At 47.6% G+C, this 18177-nt stretch overlaps 1 protein-coding gene across 3 annotated transcripts in view; it reads left to right on the top strand.

Annotated features, from left to right (window-relative positions):
* PRR5L (proline rich 5 like) overlaps nucleotides 1-18177 on the top strand; it is a 74957-nt gene that overhangs the window by 13036 nt on the left and 43744 nt on the right. For all 3 annotated transcript variants that reach the window (XM_082628848.1, XM_082628847.1, XM_082628846.1), the window contains exons 2-3: nucleotides 6565-6852; nucleotides 8753-8833. In XM_082628848.1, the coding sequence (XP_082484974.1) occupies nucleotides 6689-6852; nucleotides 8753-8833 (245 nt within the window). In that variant the 5' untranslated portion in view covers nucleotides 6565-6688. The remainder of the gene's footprint in view (nucleotides 1-6564; nucleotides 6853-8752; nucleotides 8834-18177) is intronic.

Below are 18177 nucleotides of genomic sequence, written 5' to 3'. Positions count from 1 at the left end.
TGGGAACTGGTTTCTCCTCGTTTTCCATTTTCTGGGCGGCCACATCAGAGTGAGTACCGTTTTCTTTGACTTCTTCGTTATTTACACTCAGAATGGCTTTTTCCTGGAAGCCTCAGAGTCATTATAAGCCACCCACTTCTTTATTTTAAGTTGTGCCATGGTCCTACTTCCCTTTTCAGAGTCGAGGGTTGGAGCTTTAGTAGAATTCATTTGCATTTTCCACTGAGTGTACCACCTTCTTCTGCCCACTGGCCCTGCCCGTAGGCTGCACCCCCTCCCCGTGCCCTGGCCCTGGAAACTGGGAGGAGAAGGCAAGAAACCACGTTCTTTTTCTCCAAGAAACACATTCTGGATTGTGAGTGCAGAGGTTTCCAAAGAGACCCCTGTGCAGTGAGCCTGGGAGAGCAAGGCCAGTGACAGCACCCAGTAACCCTCTAACTGCCTCACGCTTCATGGACACAGGACCCCGGCTTTCCAGATTACTGAAGTGAACGCTTCCAGCACCCAAAACTTAACCCCTTAAACCATCTTAGAAGCACATTTTTCTAAATGTTAATAACCTCATCGGTCCTTCACAAGGGAATATCTACTGAGAGGCTGTGGCTTCTGTAACTCAGAGACTTTAGGCAAAGAAGGTTTTGTGGTGGTGACAACGATGATGGTGGTGGTTGTAGCTGAAGTGTGTCCCCCCCAAATTCATGTGTTGAGACCTAGCCCTAGTACCTTCGAATGTGACTGTATTTGGAGATAGGGCCTTTACAGAGGTGACTGAGTTAAAATGAGCTTGTTAGGGTGGGCCCTAATCCAATCTGACTGGTGTCCTCATAAGAAGAGAAGATTCGGACACACAAAGAGACACCAGGGGATGCGGATACACAGAGGAAAGGCCACGTGAGGACACAGGGAGAAGGTGGCCATCTGCAAGCCAAGAAGAGAGGCCTCAGGAGAAACCAACCTTGCCGACACCTTGATCTTGAACTTGTATCTCCTGAACTGCAAGAGAATAAATTCCTGTTGCTTTAACCATCCCATCTGTGGTATTTGGTTATAGCAGACTGAGCAGGCTAATACAGCAGTGATGGTGGCAGTAAAAAAAATAAACAATAGGTAGCATATATCAAGCACTTGCTGCATACCAAGACTATTTCAAGCCTTACTCGAATCATCTCGCCCAGCCCCCCACCAACCCTAAATCGCCTGCCTTGGCTGGAAGTGGTGACATGGGGCCTGGCTCTGGCCCCTTTGCTCTGAACTGCCACTGCATCTGCGGTGGTACCTGCAGAGTTCCAGGAACCATGCCAAGCACCTCGTAGATACTCTTTCTCGTTGGCACCACAACTCTCCAAGTTCCTGTGTGTTAGATGTAGAGACTGCAGTTTAGAGTGGTCCAGGGACACAGAGGGAGTATATTCTCTTTCTGTTGGCTGCAATAACAAATTCCCTCAACCTTGGTGGCTTAAAACATCAGAAATGTATTCTCTCACAGTTCTGGAGTCAAAAGTCCAGAATCAATGTGTCACAGGGTCACACTCCTTCCAGAGGCTCTAGGGGTGAATCTCTTTTTCTTTTTTTCACAGTATACCAACTTCTAGCTGCATTGGGAGAATCTCTTTCCTCTCTCAGCTTCCTCTGGTGGCTGCCAGCATTCCTTGGCTTGTGGCTGTATCTCTCCAGTCTCTGACTCCATCTTCATATCTTCTCTGTGTGTATCTGTGTCTTCTCCTCTTCTGTCTCCAATCTCCTGCATCCCTCTTTTTATTTATTTATTTATTTATTTTTTTGCGGGACGCAGGCCTCTGACTGTTGTGGCCTCTCCCGTTGCGGAGCACAGGCTCCGGACGCGCAGGCTCAGTGGCCGTGGCTCACGGGCCTAGCCGCTCCGCGGCACGTGGGATCCTCCCGGACTGGGGCACGAACCCGTGTGCCCTGCATCGGCAGGTGGACTCTCAACCACTGCGCCACCAGGGAAGCCCTCCTGCATCCCTCTTATCAGGATACATGTCATTGTATTTAGGGGCCCACCTGGATAATCCAGGCTAAGCTCCTTCTCTCAAGATCCTTGACCTAATCACATCTTTTGCCACCCGAGGTAATATTCACAGGTTCTAAGAACTAAAAAGTGACTCTATCTTTGGGGACCAGTTTTTCTGCCTCATACAGTCAGTGGGTGGCAGAATGAGCATTGACGCCAGGGTTTGTCTGATTCCAAAGCTTCTAGTGACCACGCCTCCTTCAGAACTACAGGCATTAGCATTAATTTTAATGGTATGTTAACTCTTCCATTTAGGGGGTACCATACTTGATTTAACCTCTCCCCTCTGGGTGGATATTTCGGGAGTTTCCAGTTTTTCGTTACTGCAAAGAATGAACACATCTGCCAGTCTTTGGGGACACATGACCATGTCTGTAGGGTGCATTCTTAGAAGTGGAACTGCTGGGCCAAAGGGCTGGTAATTCTTAGCTTGCTTCACTCTGTGACCAACACCCATCCCCGCTGCAGCCCAGAAAGAACGCTGCAGGAAAGGAGTTGAGAGGCATCATGCCTCAATAAATAACATCGTGAGTTACCAAAGACCCTAATGCACTGTGACCACCATGGGAGCTCAGAGGCCTGGCCTGCTCCCAAGTGGAGTATTTTCCAGATGTTTGTGAGGTCGCCATAAGCTAGAGGAAGTGTTGCTCTGTGTCTACGGCTGTCATTGCTTGGAGATTTAGAAATAACAACAAGCTATTTTATTTATTTAACAAGCACTTATGAGGCATTTGCTCTTTGCCATGAGCTGTTCTATCTAAGGGCTTTACAAATATGTACTCATTTTACCCGCATTCAACCCTGAGGTTGTCATGTTAGCAAGCTCATCTCTCGCAGGGGGAAATGGAGCCTCAGAGACGTCAAGAAACTTGCCAAGGTCACGCAGGTAGTAAGGGGTGGGGTGTCTAAGTAAGGCAGTCGTGCTTTCTCTTTTCATTTTCTCTCCTTGTGATCCTCTTGTCCGCATCAAACGTGGTCTTAGAGCTCCTTATGCCTGTTTATCTTCTGGGCATGAGATTTGAATTTTGGTAAGAAATCTTGTGACTAGATGTTCCTGACTAACTCGGTAGCCTCGATGCTGATTTTCTGGCTGCGTTTGGTAGCCTGGCAAAGGCAAAGTGGGAAAGGGCTGTAGAATTAGGCCATTTGTCAGTCAGTGATTTGCCGCTTATTAGCTGTGTGACTTAACTGGCAGGTTACTTAACTTCTCTGATCTTCAGATGGCTTGTGGCTGTATCTCTCCAGTCTCTGACTCCATCTTCATACCTTCTCTGTGTGTATCTGTGTCTTCTCCTCTTCTGTCTCCAATCTCCTGCATCCCTCTTATCAGGATACGTGTCATTGTATTTAGGGGCCCACCTGGATAATCCAGGCTAAGCTCCTTCTCTCGAGATCCTCGACCTAATCACATCTTTTGCCACCCGAGGCAATAGTCACAGGTTCTAAGAACTAAAATGTGACTCTATCTTTGGGGGCCGGTTTTTCTGCCTCATACAGTCAGTGGGTGGCAGAAAGAGCATTGAGGCCAGGGTTTCCCTACTGAGTAAGTTTCCCTACTGGGACAGAGCTCGTCTTCACGTCAGGCAGGCAGTGGTGCCTTATTAGTTGCTGTCCTTTCCTTCATTTTTATCTTGAGCACTGCGCTTAGGCTTGAGGTAACAGAGGTGAGTAAGTCCCGATGCCCATCTTCAAGGAATTTACAAATGGCCTAGGTGGGAGTCAGGGAACCTGAGTTCTAGCCAGTCCTGGCTCTCTCCTACCTCAGACACATTGGACGTTTCCCTGCTCCTCTGGGCCTCACTTTTGTCACCTGTAAATGGGGGCCTGGACTGGCCTCACCCCAAAGCCCCATCCGTCTTGTCACTTTCTGATTTGTCCTATTTAGGTCAGGACAAACCCATGTCCGAGGAGGCGGCGCCGTAGCAGGTGGATGCAGGGCGTGTCAGCTTTTCCCTTTAGACCACTCTTGTCAGCATGCCCAGCAGCTTCCTCTGCGTGCTCTGGGGAGTCCTCCTGGCTCCGTCCAGAAGTGAGAATGGTAGAGACCCAGACAGCTTTGGATTGTCTGGATCTGAGGGTGGCAGGTTTTGCCGGGGACAAATGAGTCAGAGGTGCTCCTGGTTGTGTGTTATTGTGGGGCTAATGCAAGGCCAAGGAGGCTGTGGTCATCATCCCTTTGGCTGAAAATTACCCTTAGTTAAAAAGGTCACGTGTGTGCATGGGTCTGCCCATGTGTCTTGCTGGATGCACACATGGCTTGGAGCAGGCGGCCTGGTGGGAGGCGTTAACTGAGAAGTCGGACGGGGCCGGGGTGGGGACAGGAGCCCACCATGGGACCCTCAGTGTCGCCCAGCCTCCTGGAGAAGTGGTGCTTCAGCAGGAAGCCGGAAGCTGAACCCCATGATCGATCCGTTCTGCTCACCTTTCTACTTCCCTGTACAAGTGCCCCTGAGTGGGAGGCAACTGCATCACCTGGAGTTTAGGATGCTCATAAACGGAGTTAATAGCCCGTAATTACACAGATGACTTGCACTTAGCAGGCCCATTTAAAGACGTGCAGTGAAACAGAGCCTCTCTTAATAGTGTGACCTTTACCGGACAAATCAAATCCCAAAGCCGGCTACTTTCAAGGCTTCCGAAGGGGCTTCTGTGGTTGTATTACTTCTTTGCCTCACTCACTGATTTGCACAGATCTTTACACCTTCCAGGGGCACTTGGGGAAGTACTGAGACCCTCTGAAACTGAGCGGGCTTGTTACAACTTCCCCAGCATTTACTGGTAAAGTTTAGTCACTATTTGCTCAGTCTGAGAATGGGTCGGAGGGCAGGAGATTGGCAAAGAAAATGGGACACAAGTCTGCTTTCCTTTAAAAAAATGTAAGAGGTGGGCCGAGTCATTCCTTTTTTGGCCCTTGGTTTTACAAGTTCACTGTCACTGTGCCCATTGTCTGCAGACAGTGCTAGCACCGCCCACACCCTCTGGATGGACGGCCTCTGTGCCCATCTAGCAGCCTCACGCCCCTTCTGACCAGAGCAGCGTGTTTCATTAGAAGGAGGCACCTCGGTTCTGACGCTGCAGTTGGACCTGCAGAACCTACCCCTCCTGCCAACCTGAAAGTTGGCATGTATGGCTGGAATGTCTTTTTCTTTCAGCATTGTTTTCGGGGTCATAGCAGAGTAAGCTGGTGAGAGAGGTGCCAGTGAGAATACTTCTGGGCTGAACCTTAAAGCCTTAGAAGGAAAAAGTAACTATGACCTTGGTGGATTCCTTCTGTCCGTCACTCTGACCAGTTTCAAAACTCACTTTAAGTCGTCCATTTGGACTTGAGAATCACTAAAGATGAAAAGACTGAAATGACAGGTTCAAAAGGGCCGAGGAAAGAAGGAGATGAGTCTGAACAGAAGCAGCTGATGCTTGAGAGCCTTGGGTCTGCTGTTCTGCTGGGCATGTCGCACCATCTCATTTCCTCTCTCATCAGTCCTGGGAAGTTGGCAGTGCTAACAGGTCTGGACTCTCAGACTTAATGAGTCCAAAGTCACACAGCTTGGGAGTGGCCTTGTTAAGACTCAAACCCAGATTCACTCAAAGTCACTGCCATTAACCATGAAGCCTTAAAGGTTTCCAGGAGACAGTATCCTTGAACCCAACCCTTCAGGGTAAATTAGATTTAGACAAGCAGAGAAGAAGAGGGAGGGGGTTCTGGGCAAGGGAAACGGGAGATACAATCAAAAGCCTGGGAGGGAGTCAGCCTGGCATGGAGCATTGCCTGCCAGTTGTAAGCTCCATGGGGCAGGGACCACATTCTCCAGGGCCACCATTGTATCCCCAGTACCTGAGTGCCTGGAGCATAGTAGGTGCTCAATAAATATTTATTGTGTGAACAAATACATGACCAGTCATCTTCCCATACACCATGAGCCTCTGGAAGGCAGGGACTAGGTCTTAGAAATCTTTGGATGCTCCACAGCTCACATGGTTAATAAATAGTAACCAATAAATATGTTCTGATGGAATGAATGAATGAATGAATGAACAGCAGGTAAGAGAGGGTGAGGAGATGAGCCTGAGTGAAGAGGCACTGACGCTTTGGGAAATACTGAGCGATACACGTGGGCTGCTGTGGTCAGGGCATGTCATGGACGGTCTTCAGTGCCAGGACAAGGAACTCTCGTGTTCTCCATTTTTTAAAAAGCCATCTCTTAACGCGCAGCATCGTGGGGTCTACAGAAACCCAGCCAGCACCCAAACTCTGATGAGCGTGCATGGGAACCACCGTCAAGTACAGCTTAGAAATCACTTTTCTGTAGGACTGGCCTCAACCCACTGTCGCTGGCTTCCCATTTTGGGAAGCGACCAAAACTAACAAGAGGCCTGTAAACACTTGTGAATGGGACCCTGCAGGGTATAGATAGTGCTGTGGGGTCCTGGAATTGTTTTTAGGATAGTTTGGCCAGGAAGCCCCAGCCAACTTCCTCCAAGATGGGGTCTGCTCAGTCTAGGCGTTTTCAACAAAAGCTGCCCTCTCTTTTCAGGTGTTGGCTAACGTTGTGGTTTTGAGAAAGCCTGAGGGCCAGAAAGCAGTCCTGGGAGAAGCCCTCTGGGTGGGCAGTCGGAACCTTCAGGTCCAGAGGAGAAGCCGTCCCCTCACCTGGACTTATGACCCGCGGCTTCGCCCCCAGCCTGCCTGTCGAGTTCCCCAAGATGGGCTCTTTCCGCAGGCCCAGACCGCGCTTCATGAGCTCTCCGGCGCTCAGCGACCTGCCCCGCTTCCAGGCAGCCCGCCAGGCTCTGCAGCTGAGCTCCAACTCGGCCTGGAACAGGTACAGGAGGCACGGGCGGGCAGAGGGGCACTGCCAGCACCAGAGCAGGACCAGGGGCTGGCTGAGCTTCAGCATCTCCTGAGATCTCAGCTCCAGAAGGTTGTGAGTATACGGGTGATTGATGAAGAGAGTGCTTTTCCCTACCTCAACTCTATCCATTAGCTTTCCTTTTTTAAAAAATATTTTTTTCTTTTTTTATTGAAGTATAGTTGATTTACAATGTTGTGTTAGTTTCAGGTGCACAGCATAGTGATTCAGTTATTTTTTTTCAGATTGTGTTTCATTATAGGTTATTCCAAGATACTGAATATTATTCCCTGTGCTATACAGTAAATCCTTGTTCCTTATTTATTTTATGTATAGGAGTTTGTGAATCCCATACTCCTAATTTGTCCCTCTCCCGCTCCATCTCCCCAGCTTGCCTTGTTTTAGTAGAGGGAAAGCGGACCCCTGGGGGCCTCTGGGCTCCCAGAGTCAGTTAACCAGCCCGGGACAGTTGGATCAGAACTTACAGTTACCGTTCATGCCCATTAGTCACACAACAATTGTAAGAGGATCCGGGGGTGGGAACATATAAGTAACCTCAAGTCACCTGTTACCCCTTTGGAGAGCTAAGACAGTATCTGTGAAAAGCTAACTAAGCAGCGTAAACCATGGGTGATCCATACCTGGGAGCCACAGGTGGCTGGGAGAGGAGACACTTAGCCTTTGTAAGGCGTCCAGCTGAACTTCTGTGCACCCAGCACTGAGTAGAGACTGAATCCGTTCTATGTCTCACCCTTCTCTGAGCTGTTTTTCAAATCTGTGTGGTTCCTTTTTGGACAAATCAATGCATCATTATTTTAAAGCATTATGGAATTCTTTGTCATTTAGATTATTATGGATTTTTTCAGTGAACACCCAACCCTTATGATGGGGAGGGAGGAGGTGTCTGAAATGTTTTGACGTTAAATGGAGGCTTGTTCATTTAAAAAGGCCTGGAACCCTTGGTAAAGACAAGCTTGTGATCAGCTCCTTGCTGAAATGTTGGGCTGGGGTCCAGAGAACGTGGAGTCAAGACTTACCTGGGCCCCTCAACGGATTAACTCTTCTGCCTAGACAGTGGCAGGAGTGGGAGTGGAAGGGGAAGTGAGGCCAGCCCCTCTGGGGTTCTCCCCAGAGGGTACTATTAAAAGGCAAGGACAGGGCTTCCCTGGTGGTGCAGTGGTTGAGAGTCTGCCTGCCGATGCAGGGGACACGGGTTCGTGCCCCGGTCCGGGAAGATCCCACATGCCGCGGAGCGTCTGGGCCCGTGAGCCATGGCCACTGAGCCTGCGCGTCCGGAGCCTGTGCTCCGCAACGGGAGAGGCCACAACAGTGAGAGGCCTGTGTACCGCAAAAAAAAAAAAAAAGGCAAGGACAATTAAAATCCATGTTTGAAAAATTTTTTAAATTAAAAATTTAAAAAGGCAAGGACTTATCCTTTCCTATTGGCCCTGGGTCTCTAGGCTGCCCTGTGAAGACAGGTCTCCTAAGTGAAAGAAGCCCAGACCTGAGTCGGCTCCTGCTTGCAATTAATGCCACTGGGGATTCTTTCAGGCCCAGCGGTGGTGGCCACGCAGTTTCCTGAGAGTAGATCCCACTGCCTGCCCTTCATTAAGGCTGCTCCCCAGCGGGGCTGCCAGCCTGCGAGAAAGTGTGGCAGGGGAGAGGGTCTACTTTTGGGTCCTCCTGGCCTCAGTCTCCCTTCCTCTCCAAGGACCCTCAGATGGAAGTGACAGATTCCAGGGATAGAAAACGTGGCCGTGTTTGTGCCACAGGCTTCCCGGCCCTTCCACCCACCTTCAGCTCGGAGCTCCTTGTGGAAATGGCCCCGGGGAGACAGATCCACTCACCAGGGGTCGTTTCTATTTCCCTGCAGTGTCCAGACTGCCGTGATCAATGTCTTTAAAGGGGGCGGCTTGCAAAGCAATGAGCTCTACACACTGAACGAAAACATCAGGTATGTGGCTGGCCAGGCCGGGACCCTCCCACCGTGGGCCTGAGCTGGGGTGGAAGGAGCTACCCCACCCCCAGGAGCTTTACCTTAAGTTCTGTTTTCTGCTTGGTTCCTATTGCTGCTTCTGTTGGCTTTAATGAGACTCTTGTAACTGTTAAGTTCTGAGGCCCTTATCTGTCTAGACTTCTGCTCCAGAGAGGGCTCGTCCATTTGTCCATGTACATAATGTATGTTTGGGTCACTGGGGTGCAGGGGGTAGAGGGTTGACATCTGGTAGCTGCCATTTATTCTGTAAACACTTCTTGTGCCCTGCTTGATTTTTAGGTACCATATTAGGCCAGGATGGCCTGGCAGTTGATAGCAGACTGCTTGGGATTTTATTACTATTCTTCCTTTTACTAAGTAGCTTGCCAACTTCTTTGTGCCTTGGTTTCCTCTTCTGTGAAACAGAGATAGGAAATGCACCTACTTCCAATGCACAAGATTCTTGTGAGTTATTGAGTTACTACATAAATAGTCTGTAAGAACAGGGTTGGAACACACCAAGTATTTGGTACTTGGAACGCTTATCATCATCGTTACTGTCATTGCTGTTAGGTTTTGGTGATGAAACCCTCAATAAGACATGGTTCTTGAGTTTAATGTCTTCGAGAATCTTCCCAGTAGTGTCCACTACTTGTTCATTCATTCATCAAATATATGAGTGCCTCCCTATTAGCCAGGCACTGGAAAGACAACAATGAGCGAAGACAGATGTGGCCCCTGCTCTCCTGGAATTTATATTCAGTTGAGGAGATAATCATTAGTCAACTGATCACACATGTAAAATGTAATAATGCACCTGTGTTGGCTACTACACCACAGCTGATGTGATGAAAGTGTATGTTAGTAGGATCTTGATCTTGCCAAGGAGGCCAGGAATGGCGCTGTGATACTGTGCTGTCATCCGAAGGATCGGTGGGAATTAACAAGATGAAGAGGGCTCCAGGTGGGGGCAACTGCACTTGCAAAGGTCCAGTGGTAGCATTGAGCAAGGAACTGAAAGAAGGCCCACGTGCGCAGAGTACTGGAGGTTGGGTGGTGGTGAGGTTGGGTTTGTGTTTTGGTGAAATGAGGGCAGAGAGGCAAGCAGGGGCCCAGAGCCCCGAGGTCTCCCTGGACAGGAGGTTGAACATCAGGTCTTTTAATGCCCTGGTGTTCATTCCTCTTGGGTGTGTTAAGTGCAGAACATCAAGGGTGAAGACCTTAACCCTGAAATGGGCAAAACATTAAAAAAGGTCATTATTCAGGTCTTGTTTACATTTAGTTAAGACCTGTGTTAAGGATCAGTGAGGTGTTTTAAGAGCTCTGCTTTCATTAAAACGTTTAGAGCTTGGAAGCAAACAGAGTTGTGTTAAATTTCTAGCCAGGCACTTGAATTTCGCCTAATAATTACACAAATATGGAAAGAGACAATAGAGATCATCTCACCCAAGCCCTCCTTTTACAGAGGAGGAAACTGAGGCCCTGAGATGTTGAGTGACAAGGGCAAAGCTGGGTCAGCCAACCCCCCAGCTTGCAAGAGCTGAATTTTACTCCAAGAACTAAGATCTCGATCTTTTCCGTGAACGTTCCTTAGCTCACAATAGACGTATAAATAAATAAAACAGTGACTCAGGAACGTGCTAATTGTTCCTCACATCAGGGGACTGATCCTGAAATTGTACTTAAAACCTTTGTGGGCAGCTAGGAAAAATATGGGCCACGCTAGATTTCAACAGCCCTGTTAACCCCGGGCTGCTCACTCAGAAGGCCACAGGTACCCAGCAGGTCTAAGTGGGTGAAGCCGGCCTGGAGACTGGAGGTGAGAGCTCACCCTCTGTCCAAGGGGATCCCCCCTGCCCAGAACAATGCAGATCCAGTGACATACCATCTTATTTCTCAAGAAGAACCAGAAATTGAGATTTTTATGTGAAATTTTCTGTCCTTTAGATGTTGATAAGTAATCCAAATGTCCCCAAACATTGGTACAGGCCAAACAAAACACATCTGTGGGCTGAATTTGACCAACAGGCTGCCCATTTATGAGATCGGCCATAGCATACATGGGGCGGCATCGCTGATGGGGTGTCGTGTCCCAGATTCTAATGCTAAGGACACCCAAGTGGGGGAGAAGGGAACTGACGTGGATGGAGGTGCCAGGAAAAGTGCCAGGCACCTTTCACATACATCATATTCCGCCCTCCTCACAGCCCTGAGAGACAATCATTGTTTTCAGTGCATAGTTTATCCACAAAATGATGGGCAAGAGAAACAAAATAGCTTGTCCAAGGTCACGCAGCGATGAACGATAGAGTCAGGATGTGAACCCCTGTCTGACGTAGGCACCTATATTAGTTTGCTCAGGCTGCCGAATGGTTTTTGTAACCATAGACTGGGAGGCTTAAATGATAGATGTTTATTTCTCACTGTTCTGGAAACTGGGAAGTCCAAGGTCAAGGTGCTGGCAGATTGGGTTCCTGGTGAGAGCTCGCTTCCTGGCCGCCATCTTGCTGTGTCCTCGCACGGCCTCTTTGTGTACACGATGGGGAGAGAGCAAGCCCTCTGGTGTCCCTTCTTATAAGGATGCTAATCCCAACATGAGTGTTGAGGGTCCTACCTTCATGACCTCATCAGAACCTAATTACTTCCCAAAGGCCCCATCTCCAAATAGTGTCACATTGTGGGTGTAGGGCTTCAACCTATGAATTTGGGGGATGAGGGGACACAATTCAGTCCCCAGTGGAATCTGTGCTCTTTGCACTATATTGTAGTGTCAGAGAGAGAGTTTCCAGGCTGGAAGAAGCGTTAAGCCAATGGTCTTGATCTTTCTTTCTGCCACTGTTCCTTTCCCAAGGCCTCCGGGACTCCATCTCTACTAAGTGCTGTGATTCTTAACACCCCTCCAAGGATCACAGCACTCCTCCAACACTCCTTTCCAGTATTGGGTTTAGCGGGGGCTGTTAGATGTTCCTCTCTATGTTTTGATCCATTTTCAGGCTAGTGAGAAACACATATGGTTGGGGTTTGAAACTAATTGCCTGGATGTGAACTGAGCCCAGAATAACTCAAAGCTGTCAAAAACCAGAGCTTCGATGACCATGTCCTGGACCGTCTCCCCTCTGTCCTTCTTTAGGATGGTGGTTAGAACGGAGATGGGCTTTCCCAGTGCAGACACTCAGAGTATAACTGAGAACATGAAACACATCCCAGGCATATGTATGACCTGGTCATCCCAAGTTAAATAAAATGAACCCACGTCTGCAAGAGCCAACATGGGAATAAACACAGCTGCCTTTATTTCAGTAACTAAAACACCAAAACAGGCATACTACTCTCTGGTTACATTTAAATAGACAGGTTTTGGGTTTTCTTCACTCTCTTTTTTCTGTGAAAAGACCTGTTCGCAGAACACAGAGGCAAACTCACCAGCATTGAGGCCCGACCAGGTGGGGTGAGGAGCAGAGGCGGTAGGGATGAGGGAAGAAGATGCCAAAGGAGAGAAGGCTGTTCATCTCAAGCCCATTTTTCAATCAATTATGACAGTTCTATGTGCAAGAAGATCCCTGCCAGATTCAAGAGAATTGTTTAACTTGTTAGGAGAGTAGCTTTTGGATTCAGAGAGACTAGGGGTCAAGATTAGACCAGCTGTGTGACATGGGCAACTTACTTCATTTATCAATCTCTGTTTTTTCTTTTATGAAACAGGGATAATAATAACACGAACATCATAGTGGTTGGGAGGTCTGAGATAATGCTAAAAATGTCATTATTACAAGGTCCGGTGCCAAATAGATGTCAGCCATTATTATTCCTATTATGAAAACTGAGCAATAATAAAGTGATAAATGCTGGCTGAGTACCATGCGTGAGAGCACAGGGCAGTGTGATGAATTGCCCCATAAACAGTACTGTATACAAAGTTCTCTAGCTGTTTGGATGAGGTGAGCTGACTTTGAACTAGAGAGGTCTAGGACAGGCCCTTCCAAGAATGTGCTGGCCTGGAAGTGTGGGTGAGGCTAAGTTCTTACAAGGAGAGCCAGCTGTTTCTCCTTTCTGCAGAGGAAAGAACAAGAGGAAATGACTCTCTCAGTTCTTCATTCTACTCCAGCCAAACAGTAATAAACTTTGATGGATTATCCAAGTCCAATGTCAAAGCCTAAATCAACTTTCCCGGGTCACCCCAGCCAGCCCTGGCCATCTTTCTAACTGTAGAGTTAGTGTGTTCCCTGGGAAACGTGAATTCATGTAAATATTAGCCAATGCAAAGGATGACCAGGAAGGTAAGTTTTCTATAACTGGGTTCTGAAATGCAGTCGTTACAAACAATTGATCTTTTCTTCTAAGACGTGTCTCCATGTCTTAAAAATGAACTTCCGTTTAAACTTAAGCAGATAGACTTTGGGGTATCTCTGAGGAGGAACTCTGGACTAAGGATGTTCAACTTTTAAAACACATTACTAGATCAAGAGAAGGATGCAGAGACCTTTTTTTTATTTGAAAAAAAGACTGGAAAGTGTCCAGCCATAGTTTGCATTTTTATTGAAATGAAAGTTATTGGAGGTACAGAGATAATGCCTTTCCATGCACTTGTGTGCACATTAATTAGCAACTTAAAGGATACAATATGCTTGTGTATACTATGTGTTTTAGAAAGCAAGAAGACTCCTTATATAGTGTTCCTCAAGCTAACAATGGAAATGTGGTTCTCACGCTACCCGTTATTATTGCCAAGAACAGATATGCTTCTGAACACAACCCTGGAAGTGGTGGTCTAATCTCACTGGTATATTTATATAGCTGTTGAAAGAACATAACAGAATATGCTATTGATACATTGTCCACACCCTATGGATGGAGCTAAGAGTCCTTCACTATCGCCTTTGCTGTTAATTGCACATATTTCTGGATCACCAAATTTACTCAAAGATTTTTTACAAAAAGAATAAATTAAACAGGTTAAAAAAATAAGGACATTTATGATAACATGCATGATAATTATGGTAAAATTAGCAGTCTGAAATTTCATGCTTTTTCTTAAATATTAATTTAAAAACAACTTTTGCTCACAGTGAGCCAGTTTACCTCCTGATGCAGAAGCCAGGATATAGGATTTTTGTCATCTAACTCCACATGATCTTAACCCCATTTCTCATTAGCATTTATTTCCTCATTAGTCTTTTGTGTTTTTTTTTGAATTTTATTTATTTTTTTATACAGCAGATTCTCATTAGTCATCCATTTTATCCACATCAGTGTATACATGTCAATCCCAATCGCCCAGTTCAGCACACCACCACAACCACCCCCTGCCGCTTTCCCCGCTTGGTGTCCATACATTTGTTCTCTACATCTGTGTCTCAATTTCTGCCTTGCAAACCGGTTCATCTCTACCATTTTTCTAGGTTCCACGTATATGCGTTAATACACAATATTTGTTTTTCTCTTTCTGACTTACTTCACTCTGTATGACAGTCTCTAGATCCATCCACGTCTCAACAAATGACACAATTTCGTTCCTTTTTATGGCTGAGTAATATTCCATTGTATACATGTACCACATCTTGTTTATCCATTTGTCTGTTGATGGGCATTTAGGTTGCTTCCATGACCTGGCTATTGTAAATAGTGCTGCAATGAACATTGAGGTGCATGTGTCTTTTTGAATTATGGTTTTCTCTGCATATATGCCCAGTAGTGGGATTGCTGGTTCATATGGTAACTCTATTTTTAGTTTTTTAAGGAACCGCCATACTGTTTTCCATAATGGCTGTATCAATTTACATTTCCACCAACAGTGCAAGAGGGTTCCCTTTTCTCCACACCCTCTCCAGCATATGTTATTTGTAGATTTTCTGATGATGCCCATTCTAACTGGTGTGAGGTGATACCTCATTGTAGTTTTGATTTGCATTTCTCTAGTAATTAGTGATGTTGAGCAGCTTTTCATGTGCTTCTTGGCCATCTGTATGTCTTCTTTGGAGAAATGTCTATTTAGGTGCAGAGACCTTTTAAGAACAAATTCATCAGAAATGTCACACCTCAATCAAGTGGCCAATTTTCCCCAAATTAAAGTCAGGGCTTATGGTCTGTCAATATGAAGACCATAAATCAGAATCTTTTCTATTGAAAATGACCCCTCAGAATAGACATATTCTAGTGAAATCCCTCATCATCACAATCTATAATTCTGCCTGCCCCCAGTGTCCGTCTGCACTGGTGTGGGCTGGACCTGAGTGTCTTCTTGGTTTAAATTCTCTATGGGGCATCAACGTGGTTTTGAACGCCCCTCTCCAGCCTCAATTCTAATGTGGCTGCATTTTGGCAGTGGGCACAAGTCTCTGTTAGAGGTTTGGGTTTCATGAGCTTTCCCAGGAACAAGAGCGGCCAAACTCTGACACAGAAGCATGCTCTTGCTAAACATGCCTTTCGGCAACTATTCCACTGATGATAGAAAGTTCAGAAAGCGTGAGAAAGCCATGATTTATTTGTACTGGTTCTTATAAGAACCTATGCAAGTAGTTTCTTAAAAGTGCTTTCACTTTTTGGTTGGCTGGTGGGAGTGGGGGCGTACGTGTAGAGGGAGGGGTCATTGATGCTTTTCTTCATTTAATCAGTGAATGTTTGTGGACTCTGCCAGGTACTGGGCCAGGTTCTGGGGCAGCCATTGAGGTGGGTTGTTCTTGCCCTTGGGGGACTTACGGCAGAATGAGAGTGGGGAACTGAACAGGCAGTTATCATATGATGTTCTAAGTGGGGTGGTGGCTGGGGAATGTGAGGGGCTGGGCACATGATTAAATTTGGGAGAAAGCCATGCCTCCTTTGACATCTGCAGGATGAACAGGTGGGAATCAGGTAGAAAGGGCAAGTGAGGATATAAAGATCTTGCCTCTCCATACCCTTTCACCCCTCCTTCTTTCTGGGGGGGATTTTTTTTTTTTTCTCAGCAGAAATAAATGCTCAGAGATGAAGTTTCCGGAAACCAGAGATGAGTTATCTGCAGCTGGCCTGAGGCAGGAAACTCACATTTTCCTTCTCTCTCCAACCACCCTGCTTCTGTTCTTGTTGGGAGGGAAGTGTCATGAAGGAAACCCCAGAGATTTTCAAGGAAAGAGGAGGTTCCAAGAATTGAGCTCAGTCTCTGACAGGTCGGAGCTGAAACGTCCTGGTTCTGAGTCAGTTGGCTGTCTGAGGCCCGGAAGGGAGCTCCACCTCCGATGCTTCCAGCTCTGTGAGGGAGTCTGTTGACTGTACTGGGACCCACAGCTGCGGGCAGAGCTGGGAGGGGAGGAGAGGAGAGGCCGGATGGAGCCCACAGGCTGGCAGAAGGGACCAGTCTGAGTCAAGATTCTGTGCGGTAATGATAACAGTAGACGTCAGCAGAACATTTATTTAGTGCGTGCCAGGCTCTGTGTGTTAACTCTTGTAAAACTCACCACGCCCCTGTGAGCCGGGTGCCACTGTATCCCTGTCTTACAGATGAGGAAATAGAGGCACAGGGGACTGGAATAACTTGCCCAGAGTCGTAGAGCTAGTTAGTAGCTGACCTGGGACTTGAACTTGAGCCTCCCACGTTCCTCAACACCCAGTAAGTGGGCGGCAAGAGGCACATGCCTGGCATTGTCCGGATTTAGGCCTGATGCCCCTGGATGTAGATTCATGAACAGATCATCAAATGAGTGGGGCATTGTCTTCTGAGGACCCGCGTTTGGGAGGCCTGCAGGCGAGATCTTCTCTTTTTGGCCCAGGTCGCTCTGCCTGGCCGTGTGTTGATACCTTGCTCTAGTTGAGAAACAGACTCATCTCTGGGGTGCAGGAAGAATCGTTGAAGGGAAGTAGTGAATCAGAAACCTCTGGGGTTGGCCCATGAAGTGGTCGGCCTGCACATTTGGAAATCTGGACATCCCACCTAAAGATCCAGGCCTCTCTGGAAAGTCTACATCGGGCAACGCTGCATCTGGAACTGGTCAGTGGGAGCGAGCCCTGGCTGCTGGCTTCAGTGGAGTTTGCTGCAGCCCCGCTGTCTGTGCCCGTCTGCTTCCCTCACTCACCTTACCTGCCTGCCCCTGTGGGGATGGGGGTACCACTGCCTGATGTTCAGGTGGGCCTCTGTTTGAGTTGGGATCTGCCAGTGTATGGCCTCAGGGAAGGCTCTGAGCAACAGTCGCCTCATCTGCAAAATAAATTCCTACCTTAGAGGCTATTGGAGAATTGAAGATGCTTTGTGCCATCTGCTTAGCACAGTACATGTGACATAATTAGGAGCTCTGGAAATGCTTTTTGTTGGTTTTCTCCATCTTTTTCACTGTCCCCACTGCCACCCACTGGGGTGCAGAAAACAGAGGGGTGTGAGAATCCTAGAATTTTATCTGAGTTATGCACACAACCTTTGATGGGTCCCCATAGAATGGGCCAGCAGAGGAAAGGGATGTTTCCCTGTGTTACTGCTTAAAAGACGCCACCTCCTTGAAACGTGTCCTACTGCAGAAGCGAGGTGGGTGATCTCAGGAGGATTTAATGATCATGTTGGACAGGCACTGGCTGACGAGCTCTAGCATCAGGCACAGGACCCTGAGGCCCCCTGCTGTTCCTAGACCATGAGGACGTCTGGCTAGATCCCCCCAAAAGGCCTGGGTACTTGCGGCAGCCCCTGATTGCCAAATGGCACAGAAATACTTCACAACTGATATGGTTTCCCCACTCGTGCTGGCTAAACTTTAGCCCTGTGGCACCTGTCTCCAAGCTGTTGCATTATTCTTTGGGATTTTGCTGCCTTGGGGCTTTCCCTGTGCACAAGACAGATCATGGCTCGCATCTAAGGTGATTTCTCTACACCATTTCTGCCACTCCATATGCCCTGCCTGCCACCTGGTCCTCCCTGTACCTCGTGACCAGCTAGAATCCAGCTTGGGCTGTGCCTCGTTTACCTTCAAGCCCACAGAAGTGGGAAGTTGAGTTGACAAGATGGTGTGGGGTGAGATGATGGTCTGTGTAATAACAGGAAATCCTGTCATCTGGGGTGGTGTCTCACCCAGTCAGCCTGGAGGAAAAGGGGGTGAGATAGTACAGATCAGCATGTGAGTGGTTCCTCATTTCTCCTTATTACTGCCCTTTTGGCTTCTGACTGAACTTCATGCCCCATTTCCCTTTTGAGTCCCACATAAGCCTTCACTTCCCATTACTCTCAGGTCCCCACTTCCTTCTCTTTCTAGCTCAATGGCTGATGGTGGTGACGGTGGTGATGATGGTGCTGGTGGTGATGGTGATGGTGGTGATCATGGTGGTGGTGGTGATGGTGGTGGTGGTGGTGATGATGGTGATGATGGTGA

The sequence above is a fragment of the Mesoplodon mirus genome (genome assembly GCF_964341445.2).
Source record: "Mesoplodon mirus genome assembly, chromosome: 7".
NCBI lineage: Eukaryota > Metazoa > Chordata > Mammalia > Artiodactyla > Ziphiidae > Mesoplodon > Mesoplodon mirus.
Note: the sequence above shows the minus strand (reverse complement) of the source record. Positions and strands in the feature narration are given on the sequence as shown.